General features: G+C 38.8%; 1 protein-coding gene across 1 annotated transcript in view; it reads right to left on the bottom strand.

Moving 5' to 3' along the window:
* Positions 1 to 2,233: 2,233 nt before the first annotated feature.
* BEND3 (BEN domain containing 3) overlaps positions 2,234 to 12,441 on the bottom strand; it is a 17,251-nt gene continuing 7,043 nt past the window's right edge. The window contains exons 2-4 of the mRNA XM_015414919.1: positions 6,326 to 6,376; positions 5,432 to 5,643; positions 2,234 to 4,830 (exon numbers count right to left, since the gene is read on the bottom strand). Of these exons, the coding sequence (XP_015270405.1) occupies positions 2,581 to 4,830; positions 5,432 to 5,643; positions 6,326 to 6,368 (2,505 nt within the window). The 5' untranslated portion in view covers positions 6,369 to 6,376 and the 3' untranslated portion in view covers positions 2,234 to 2,580. The remainder of the gene's footprint in view (positions 4,831 to 5,431; positions 5,644 to 6,325; positions 6,377 to 12,441) is intronic.

The following is a 12,441-nucleotide window of genomic DNA, read 5'->3' as shown; positions in this document are numbered from 1 at the left end:
GGAAATAAAAACAAAATGGACTGTGAACTGGCCCCCAGATGTGTGTGTGTGTATATATAACTTACAGCAGGCTCCATTCACTTCAACAGATCAATGTGTACCAAGGAATGTACAGTGGCTCTCTATACTCAAGTGAACAGTTAAACAGTGCCTGGCAGTGCTATACTGGAACATGTATGAGTCAACTTGGTGTAGCAATTAGAGTGTCAAACTAGGATCAAAGATCCAGGTTTGAATCCCAGTCTGCCACAAAAGCTTGCTGGGTAACCTTTGACAAGTCATCCATTCAGCATAACCAACCGGATTGTTGTGAGGAGAAAATGGAGGAGAAAATGATGTAAACCACTTTGGGTCTCCATTGGGGAGAGAAGCAGGATAAAAATGAAGTAAAAATCTTGTTCTATGACTTACTTTTTTGCCCCCTTTTTCAACTGTCCACTTTCCTTGTCATCTTCAGTACCTTTTTGCATATTTTCGTTGGTAGAAAATCAAAATTTGTTTCAAATACGAACTTTGGAACAGAACTAAAATTACCACATACTGGCAGTACTTAATTTGTACTTTTTCACAACCAAGTTTCATTACATAACTTTTTATTGCAGCATTTTACAAACCCTGGTGAAGGGACTGTAAACAAAATTTTCTTTTAAAAGCCTTTTTTCCTTTCCTACTGAGCCTCTCTTAAAAACATGGGTAAAATCCAAGTATTATATTCTTAACAGCTACTCATTCAGAGACAAAGCAAACTACAAATTCACATATGCTGTATTGTACTTTGACTGTTAGAACAAGTATAATAATTCAGTTGATACATTCATTCTACTAACTATACATTAAAATTAAAGGGGGACATTCAGACACTGATCAGTTTCTTTGGTAATATACTCTCTTGGAGCCGATTAGGATGCAGGTAGTACATTCATGAATTCTGCATTAATTCTTGCAGAATGCTGCTAACACATGAGGAAAAATTATGGGTCTATGATCTACTGTCATAGTCTTAATAGAACTTGGCTTCTTGGAATAGAAAGGGATATCTGTATAAGGAAGCAGTATATTCAACAAATCTGCATTAAAATACTTTCAATTTTTCAGTTACTACTATATATTGAAATAAAACTACTAAGTCAAACTGGGAATGAGTGGCATTATAGTTAACATGACCCAGTCATCCTGATCAAAAGCTCATTACTTAGTGGAGCTACTGCATATCCGAAAGTCTCTAATGGAGGAGACCGTAGGTCCATCTACTGGCTGCCTTCTACTGAACTGAATGAGGCCGTCTCAACAGGTGGGAAAGCTCCATGAGCACCAGGAACTCAGTGCCTGTGAGAAAATGTTGGCTTAGGACAAACTGATGTTCTTCTTTAATAACAAAATCTCATTATTACTTAAGAAGAAAATGAAACCTTGATGAGATGCAATGCTTTTCAAAGAAATCCAGAAAAAGGATTATGGAGTTTGAATGTAATTAAAGATGTACCATGACTGATTACACTTCAATCACTTTAACCTCAATTATTACTTAACAATGATTAAAGAAATATCTATATTTTTCATGATAATATAATCATCTGGGATGCACTGTATTTGCAGATTTACACGTGATGGATTAAATTCTTGATATATATTCAAAAGAACTGAATATAGATACATGTCATATTTAATATTTTAAACCTTTGAAAGGCAGCAGTCATTTTACCAACAAAAAAGACTATGGGGTTAAATGTGTTTCTACATTATTTGATTCAAGTATTTTTATAAGTAGTGATAGTAACAAGTAATAGCACCATAGCTTTACTGATACAGGGCAGGATTCTGTTTCACAATCTCCACTCATACCAGTAGTACTTATAGCAAGAGGTCACATTGAGACAGTGAAATAACTTATGAATAAAAACTGAAGTATCAGTACTACAATTTCAATGTAAACACACATTAAATAAATGCATGATCATAGGCTTAATTTTTACAATAATTCATGGAAAACTGTCAAAATTATAACTTCTGTTCATTAATTTTGTAATATTTTCACTCCCACTGTTCGAACAAATTCAAGGAAGTTATAATCACAGAAACTCTGAAATACCATTTTTCCCAAACAGTGGTACTTCAAAGACTACTAGCATGAAAGGCTATAAAAATTAATTTCAAATAACTGATTTAACAGGTACTATAAACTGCCAAAGAACACAAGACTTATTAAAATCAATTATAAAATTTAAAAGTGGGATTACAGCTATGATTAAGAGTTCTAATTTATTTCCACTGATGAAAATTGTATTTAATTAATGCATTAATTTAATAATCTTTCCTGTATACAATGTAAGAATAAATGTACTGTACCTAGTCCTAAATAAGGCCTACTGAAATGAACACAAGGTATTCTCACACAATAGTCATTCATTTAGCAGACATTTCCACAGGATTGTACCTTACCTCCTTCCTCCCAATTGAAGCTACTACACTGTCCTTTCCCATATATGTGACAATCTTAGTTGTCAATTGCCCTAATGTTAAGTGAATGTACTGAGAAGTGTTGGATCTAAAACAAGTTTGGCCTCTAAATCAAAAACAAAATCAGTGGTCAACATCTTTGGAAACTTTAACAATCCCATTACTTTTTGCTTTCTTAGCTTTTTTCAGTATGTCACACTTTTTTCTATTGGGACGCCTGCATCTTTCATCGATACTTGGTATACATTCATAATGCCACACTTCATCCATTTTCTCAACAGGATAAACAGCTTCAACATAATGACGGATTAGTCTCAGCCTGACTGGATCGAGCTGCTTTTTATTACAAGCCCCTGAATGGTTGTATTGCAGTCTGAGATTATCTGAAGTAAAGAGCTCTGGAAAAAGCCTTACTAGAAGTCTGGCAGCAAAGTTACCAACTGAAAGGCTCTGCTGTACTATCTCTCTTACTTCTTTATCAGACAGCAAATACAGAGAAGGCACAGGAAAATCTGGAGGAGGAACAACAAGTTCCTCAAGTGGTATCTTGCAAAAATCTTTGTTGCTTCTTTCTGGAGGCAATGGCGGACCTTCAAATTCTTCTTTAAATCTTTCCGAGTTTATTGCATAGGTCAGAAATTCTCTTCTTTCAGGTCCTGGTATGTGAACTTTTCGCTGCAATTGGTATGAACGTCTCTGTTCAGTATCTCTGCGACGACATCTCTCATCAAGCTTCCCAACAAATTCAAGTGTCCACACTCTGTCATTCTTAGCTCTTGGGTATAGCATTTGCACATAGTATCGAATTAATTTAATCCTAACTGGGTCAAGTTGTTTCTTGCCCAAAGATCCACTACAATTATATTGCTTCCTTAAATTTTCATGAGTAAACAATTCAGGAAATAAATGAACAAGTAATCGAGAAGCAAAATTGCCTATAGACAAGCTGCTTTCATATATATTCTTAAGCTGTTCTTTGCTTAACAGGTAGTCTGGGATAGAAACATCAAAATCAGGGAAAGGGATGTCAAGTTTTTCGAAGTCTATAGGCACAAGCCAAATCTTTTTTGACCTTCTACCTGGCCTTTCATACTCAAAATTATCTTCCACTTTTACAACAGAAACATCATCAGGCAAGCTATAAGAATCATAGCAACTATCTCTCATCTGTTCACTCTCACTGTCATCCATGAACATGCTTTCAAGTTCATCATTTATTCGTTGAACACAATGCTGTAACCAGGCCTTCCTCTCCTGCATAGAAGGAAAGTAAATTTCTGTGTACCTGCGGATTACTTGCAGTCGTTGAGGGTCAAGCTCTTGTTTCCCACATTCTCCATAACAACTGTACCTCTCAGCCAACTTTCTGTGATCAAAGAGTTCAGGGAACAATCTGTGTAGCAAAAATACACAGAATTCTCCGGGAGAAGAAGCTTCATCTAAAAAATCATTTAGGTCCTGAGCATCAAAAACCCACTCTGAGGCAATGGAACTACTTCTGTCCATAGGTAGAACTTCTTCCTCCTCCTTGCCGTCAATGACCTGATCGGTATCATAAAAACCAGAGGACTGACTATTTTCCATGTCTCTTTGAGCCCAAAAACTATTGAAAAAGTCATTGACCTGAGGCAAACACTCTGCCTGCCAAACAGCAGGGTTCTTCACAGAAGGATAACAAACTTCCACATAATTTTGGATAAGTTGCAGATGTAGTGACTCAAGTTTCTTTTTGTTAAGACATCCACAGGTACTACAGATCCTATTTAACTCATCCTCACTGAAGAGCTCTGGGAAAAGCTGCACTAGTAAACGGCAAGCCAAATCTCCAGCAGATGTACTCTGATCCATAATTTGCTTGAGTTCTGAGGCAGTCAACTGATACTCAGGAGGTGGCCTGAATTCTGCTACAGTGTCTGTGAGGCTGACATGCTTTTTAATTCTACTAACTTCTAATGATAACAAGTCTACTTTGCTGTGAAGCTGAGTCATGTTGGAATTTAATGTATTCAGTGTGTAGAACATTTTTTGTATCAAAGAATATATGTTTGGATCAGACTCTGATGGAGCAGCTGTAATAGAATTACTCTCTCTTTTTCTTTGCTCGTTCAAAGTCCGAAGATTGGATGGACTGCTAGGATTAACTTTTTCAAACAACTCATAGGAAACAAACTGTTCTGTTCCTGGCAAATTCTTCTTCTCTGTAATTTTGTGAGAGATCCCATAGAGAGGTTTTTTATATGACAGCATAATTGTATTATTTGAGGCGACTTCTTCATAAAGCCACGTTACATTGGGAGTATTATTTTTGTTTGGCTGCTCAACATCTTCTTGAGTAGGTGACCCATCTCTATTCTTCACGCTTGAAAGAAGGCCCTTTCAATGAAAAAAAAAATCATTAATATGGTAGTTAATTTCTAAAACAAGTTATTTGCTCTAATAGAATTATGAAACATGCATTGCCTAATTTTGAGCACTGCATAAATAATAGTTGCATTGATCAAATTCAATGTATTGATGGCCACCAAATATTAGAGCATTATTTCAACAGCAATTTTAGTTTCTTACTATGTAACAAAATTTTCTTAACAGATTTATTTACAGCCTTAAATGTGTGGAAGGAGATTGTTCATTAAGAACCTCAAGAAAACTATCACATCTGGCTCTTCCTTCAATTCCTTGTAAATACGACAGTATACTGTACAATTCCTGAACTGAATCTGAAATCATCTTGTTCATTAATAGAACAGAAATGGGAACATAATCATCATAGTAATGATCCTCAAGGGTTTTTTGGAGATGTCATAATGCAGTTTTCATACTAATTTTGACTATCCATCATATTTTCATCACTACTACATTGCCTTCAAAAACTAGTGGGAACTAAATACTTCAGAGCAATGATTAACTAGGCCAAATACATTTGTTAGCCATCTTGAAGGGAAATGTACAAATTTAAGTAAAACACCATATTCACCTCTTGTGTAAGGCCTCTTTTTTTCACAGTTAAAGTTTCTTGGTGGCTTACTGAACCATCACAACTGAATGAAGTTCGTTTTCGTTTGTTGGTTTCTTGCAGGCAGGACACTAAACCATCCAGTGAGTTTTTTTCAGATCTTGAGATCATAGAACAATCTAGGACTTCATCTTCTTTGTCTGTTTCTACTTTCATGATATTTTTAATAATAACTGATAAAAGAAAGTGAGAACAAAAGTCAATAAATCAATATAGGCTATTTATTTCAGTTAATTTATATCCCACTTTTCTCTCCAATGGAGACCTAAAGAGGCATACAACCTTCTCTGCTTCTCTATTTTATTCTCACAACTTTGTGAGGTAAATTAGTGTGTGATTGCCCCAAGGTCAACCAGAAAGCTTCCACAGCAAGTGGGGATTCAAACCTGGATCTCGCAGATTCTAGTCTGACACTACACCACACTGATTCTTATACTTTGTTACATATAACATATTATATATTGTTCATGAAGGAATCAAAATCAACTGCTACTGAGATTAGAACAAGGTATGATCCTAGCAAAAATAACTACTCAATACTGTAATTTCCTTATGCCTAAATAAACACTCCCCATCCTCACTTATTAAAATGCCGACCTATAGTTCTCTGAAGTCGGAACTAAATGGTTGTACTGTAACGTAGAGTTCCTCCACCAGGAAGATAACAAGACATGATCAGATTTAACATACAGATCAAAAATGAAGGGACAGTGATGTGTATATATTATGATGTCCAAAATGATTTGTATTTGTTACAATATATTTATCAAAATACATGGTTGGATTGTATAGAGACTGTACTAATAAATCTTTCAGTCTGATCAGAAATGCTGCTTTATAGTGAAACAACAATACCTTCATCACTGTTTTCAACATCAAATAATTCAGCTGAATTCATATTCTGTTCTACATTAAAAGAAAAGAGAAAACGAAGATAAATCTTAACAGAAGATATGGGTCTCAAAATGTTAATATATAGCCACTTGCCCAAATTTTGTATCTCTGTACACAAGTTTTTAAAAAAAGGGATGCCACATTTACTTCTGTGCTGGGAATGGGTCTGGATACAGGTACTCCTCTACTCTTCCTTCCCCTGGAGTAAACTTATTGAAGTCAGTAGTCTAAGTCTAGTACTGGTTTTCTTAAGGGGGCAGAAAACATCAAAGGCTCTTTGAAAAAATGCACTGTCATAAAGCGAATTCTTTCCAGGATCCACAACAAATATTATGCAAAAAGTTCACATAATACAAAATTATAATTACAGAAGAATTTGTGAACTAGTTAACAGTGCCTATTCCCAGCCCCACATAATTTGTTCTAAAAAAGAGGCTGATCTACAGTACAATTTTTAATTATTTATGTTATTTATAACCATCTTTCTCGCTGAAAATCAAGATGGATCACAATATAAACAATGGAATAGTACTAGGGTTACAAAGTTAAAAAAAACAATGCAAAAGGAAAAGATATCAGACATGATATATCATAAACAGTGCAGAAAATAGGATTAAAAAAGTAGAAGACAAGAGCAGGATAAACATACATTAAGCATTGATTACAATCCTGTTGCTTTTATAAAGAAGCATCCTCTTGAATAATCCAATTCTTTGCATGTCTACTGTGTGGGTTTGTTCCTAGTGTGCATAAAGGTAAAGGTTCCCTTGCTCGAAAGCCAGTTGAATCCAACTCTAGGGTTGCGGTGCTCATCTCCATTTCAAAGCCGAAGAGCCAGCGCTGTCCAAAGACATTTCCGTGGTCATGTGGCCGGCATGACTAAACACCAAGGCACACGGAACGCTGTTACCTTCCCACCGAAGTGGTACCTATTTATCTACTTGCAATTTCTTGCTTTCGAACTGCTAGGTTGGCAGGAGCTGGAACTAGAGATGGGAGCTCACTCCATCATGCGGCACCCGGGTCTCAAACTCCACAGCCTGCAGTTCAGCATCTTAACTACTTGAGCCACTGCAGCTCCTAGTGTGCATAGGATTTGCATATAATTAGCCAAGCAACAGTTATTTTTCTTTTCCCCCTGAACACCAAAACCTGAAATAATGTTCTGCTTTCAGAAGTTTGATTCCAGTCTTCTAAAGATCAACTGGTAAAACAAAACAAAAACACCCTAAGTTTTATCCTGTTTCTTATTTTGTGGGTTTAACAAGTACTGTGTATGTAAAGTGCCGTTAAGTCGCAGCCAACTTATGGTGACCCCAGCAAGGGGCTTCCAAAGCAAGTGAAAAGCAGAGATGGCTTCCCATTGCCTTCCTTTGCAGTCTTCCTTGGAGGCTGCCCACCCAATAGTAACCAGGGTTGACCCTACTTAGCTTCCAAAACTTGATGAGACCTGGCTCTATCATGTCACCTTCCCTTCCTTAACAAGTACTAATAAGTAAGATGTGAAACACAAATGAAAAGATCCATGAAGTTATTGGCATGGGAAAACTAAAATTAAAATACTGTGGCCAAGTATTGTCACCGGTGAAAAATTATATGCAAAATATTTTATTCTAAAGTGGTTGCTATCTCTCTGAAGGTAGGCAATTTACTTAAAAGCATCAGCACAATACACTGCAACAATCCAGTGGCCATGAGCACACAAAGATTAGGCATTTCCCATTATTTACTTAGCACATAAATGCAAGCACTTTGACCATTCATTTAAATGTTCTTGTTTTGTTCTTTTGTTCTTGTTAAATATGTTCTCTTACTGAAATAAATCAGGATTCTCATTGAAGGCTCTCCCATTTGTCAAACTCCAAATTTCTACATGAAAATATGGTGGTGGGAAGTGCCATCAAGTTGCAGCTGGTGACCCCCATAGGGTTTTCAAGGCAAGAGACATTCAGATTGGTTTGCTGTTGCCTGCCTTTGCATAGCAATCTCTGACTTCCTTGGTGGTCTCCCATCCTGCTTCGCTTCCAAGATCTGATGAGATTGGACTACTCAGGGCCATCCAGATCAGGGCACTTGAAAATATACTTCCTGCATAAACCTATGAAGTCAAGAATTAACATGGCATGCCATGCAATATTTATAATTTCTTGGGCATGGTCTGGAGATCCGAAGGACATCAGTAAAAATAGAATTTTATCTGTATCTTGGGCATGAAAAAAATACTTTGAAAATAGGTTATTTCCGACTTCTGGTTTATGGCGGCACGCTAGCAGACTCACCTCCCGGACCTCCCGGGGGTGAAGCTGCGCTCCAGCCAAAGGAGGGGGTGCGCAGGCTCCCTTACCCCCCGAGACCCGGGGAAGGGACTCTGGCCATGGAACTTCTAAGAGGTTGCCTCTTCAAAGGCGGAATGCTGGAGAATTGAGGCACTTCTTCGTTCCGATGGTTCTCCGTGCTGTGAGAGATTTAGTGACGCTGACCGGGGCAAGCGTGGGAGATCGAGCATCAGAAATGAAGCTGAAAGCAAGGTCGAATGACCAATTATGAACGTGAGTCAGCTTTAAAGCATTTTTAAAGGGAAAAAGCTAGCTCCCCACCCCACCCCACTGAACGGGGAAAAGGCGAGCGGGGGAGGGATGCCTCCCAAGCACATGAATTTTTGAGCGACTGAGGGGGGGAGCGGAAGAAAACACAAAGAAAACTGTCGAGAAGTACTTACCAAAGCGAATCTAAGCGGTCAAGTGCACATTCAGAGACTTGTAAAAAATTTGTGAAAGTAAACAAACGATAAAGATGGCGGGGAAGAAGGACAGAGAAAAACTTTTGAAAGCGAAAGGCTTAGAGATCCCAAAACCGGAAGCTACCAATGAGGTGGCTAAGGCTATAGCAGAGTATATGCGTCCTCTGCTGGAACAGCTGAATAACTTCAAGGAACAGATGTCTGTAGTAACCCAAAGTATTACTGCTCAACAAACACAGATAAATGATATGCTGCAAATAATGAAGCAAGATACTGAGAAGGTAAAGGAAGTGGCTGCAACTACACAGAAGGTGAAGAAGAAAGTGCAAAAGCTGGAAAGAAAACAAATCTCCATGGAAGACCAACTGTTACAAGTGCAAATGGAAAAGGCTAATATGATTTTTCGCTTTCAGGGCATGCCGGAAAAATCGGGAGAGAATCTTAAAGAAGTTATGAGTGAATTGCTAGCCCCAGTGACAGAAATGAAGGCAGAAGCGTTGCTGAGCGATATGGATGTGGTCTATCGATCATATTCAGGATATATAAAGAAAAATAATCTGCCTGGGGAAATTGTTATAAGATTCTTGAGAAGGCATGTGAGGGATGCAATCCTGAAAGCGGTTTCTGGAGTACCACTGAAAGTGGGGGAAAATACTATCAGAACGCTAAAGGATATTCCATTTGAAGCAAGACAATGGAGAAAGAAGTGGGATATAAATTAACTGAAAGAAGTAAAAGAGCTTGTGCTTTTCCTTCAGAAAAACTCAATTGGATATAAATGGCTATTCCCAGAAGGCGCTACTTTCAAGTTTAAGGATAAAAAAGAAAAGATTGACTCTGTTCTGAAAGCCCAAGAATTTCTAAGGGTTCAGCTGGGAAGACCAGAGGACGGGGAAAAAGAAGAGGACAGCAAGTCTAGTAGTCTTCCGGAGAGGACTATCTGACGGAGCAAGGGGCAGCTGCCCCCCAAAGTCCTTATAAGCTGCGGAAGAGACGAGGAAAAGAGAAGTAAAGGCTGAAAGACTCTGAATTGTGCCTTTGAGAACTGTGAATGGGGATGACTGGGGGGTACTGTTCTTAGACAGTTAAGTTTTAAGTGTTAATGAAAAGGAAAAAGTACTTAAATGTCTGATTCAGTTTATATTGATCTAAATGAAGTGAAGACTTGATGTAATGAAGCTAGTGAGGATCTCCTCTCTTGGGTTTTTAGTCAGTAGTGGGTTTCTATACTTCGTTCCGTATATGTAGTCCCCCTTCCCCTTTTCTGTGATAGTTTTGGTAGTTTGAAAAAAAAAAAATCCCCTCCGAGGGCTCAAAAAAAGAAAATAGGTTATTTCCACATTCAGTCCCATTCCCCTCCTTGGCAGGGGATAGAATATAAGTATCTGGCCAGCAAGGCATAAGAACATAAGAACATAAGAGATGTCAATGTTGGATCAGGCCAAAGGCCCATCCAGTCCAACACTTTGTATCACACAGTGGCCAGAAATACCAGTGCCATCAGGAGGTCCACCAGTGGGGCCAGGACATTAGAAGCCCTCCCACTGTTGACCCCCCAAAGCACCAAGATGACAGAGCATCACTTGCCCCAGAGTCCCTATCTATACCTTGTGGCTAATAGCCACTGACGGACCTCTGCTCCATATGTTTATCTAATTCCCTTTTGAAGCCGTCCATGCTTGTAGCCGCCACCACTTCCTGTGGCAGTGAATTCCAAGGCAATTGATATTGGTTCTTTAAGGGTGGCACATAAGTGATGGATGTGATAAAAGTAGCAAATTCTTACCCAATCCAAATTCTACCTACATATCAAGGAGCTGGATAGTCAGGTAGCACAATCTGTTAACAAGAATGGTACTAACATCTGGTATCCAGTACAAATCTTTTAGCACCATAACCCAAAGCATGATAAACAGTGGGACAAAGTGGTCTTGCTTCCCTCCATGCCTTTTCAAGTGCTGATGAGGACTGGACCCTCACAGCATTCTCCTATTGCCCATTTTAGGCTTTAACATGGCACTTCTTGTTTGGTCCTCAATGAGTCCTGAAAGGAGTTCATCCTTTTGCTTGGCATATTTGCTTGAAGTGATATTTTTCTCATATACCTTTTCCTTTTTTCCTGGACAGACTCTTTAAAACTATATCCCACATGATTGCCATTCTCTTGGTATAATTTTTGTCCATGTAAGGAACACAACTCTGTATTGTTCCTTCTAATTCTAATCGATGTCAACACTGGGCAAACAATAGACAATGACAGCACGATCCAGTACAAGCTTTAGGGCAGGGGTCCCCAATGTGGTGCCTGTGGCAATATGGAGCACAGGAGCACACTCAAAACTTGAACAGTTCCTAAAGGTGTGGTAAGAACATAAGAAAAGCCAATGCTGGATCAGGCCAATTGCCCATCTAGTCCAACACTCTGTCACACAGTGGCCAAAAATACCAGGTGCCACCAGGAGGTCCAGCAGTGGGGCCAGAACACTAGAAGCCCTCCCAAGCACCAAGAATACAGTGCATCACTTGCCCCAGACTGAGAGTTCCTTTTTATACCTTGTGGCTAATAGCCACTGATGGACTTCTGCTCCATATGCTTATCTAATTCCCTCTTGAAGCTGTCCATGCTTGTAGCCGTCGCCACCTCCTGTGGCAGTGAATTCCATGTGTTAATCACTCTTTGGGTGAAGAAGTACTTCCTTTTATCTGTTCTAAGCCTACTGCTCAGCAATTTCATTGAGTGCTCATGAGCTCTTGTATTGTGAGAAAGGGAGAAAAGTACTTCTTTCTCAATCTGCTCTAATCCATGCATAATCTTATAAACCTCGATCATGTCACCCCTCGGTCGTCGTTTCGCCAAGCTAAAGAGCCGCAAGGGTTTTAACTTTTCTTAATAGGGAAAGTGTTCCCACCCTTTTATCATTCTAGTTGCCCTTTTCTGCACTTTTTCCAAAGCTATAATATCCTTTTTGAGGTGTGGTGACCAGAACTGTACACAGTACTCCAAATGAGGTCGCACCATTGATTTATACAGGGGCATTATGATACTGGCTGATTTGTTTTCAGTTCCCTTCCTAATAATCCCCAGCATAGCATTGGCCTTTTTTATTGCAGTTGCACACTGTCTAGACATTTTCATTGAGTAATCTACCACAACTCCAAGATCTCTCTCTTGGTCAGTCTCTGCCAGTTCGGACCCCATCAATGTGTATTTATAGTTAAGATTTTTTACTCCAATGTGCATCACTTTGCACTTGGCCACATTGAACCCTATTTGCCATGTTGACGCCCACTTGCCCATCCTCGACAGATCCCTTTGGAGTGCCTCACAATCCTCCCT

Source organism: Gekko japonicus, unplaced genomic scaffold (assembly GCF_001447785.1).
Source record: "Gekko japonicus isolate JY-2015 unplaced genomic scaffold, Gekko_japonicus_V1.1 scaffold2953, whole genome shotgun sequence".
Lineage (NCBI taxonomy): Eukaryota > Metazoa > Chordata > Lepidosauria > Squamata > Gekkonidae > Gekko > Gekko japonicus.
The sequence above is the reverse complement of the archived record's forward strand: the minus strand, read 5'-3'. Positions and strand labels throughout refer to the sequence as shown.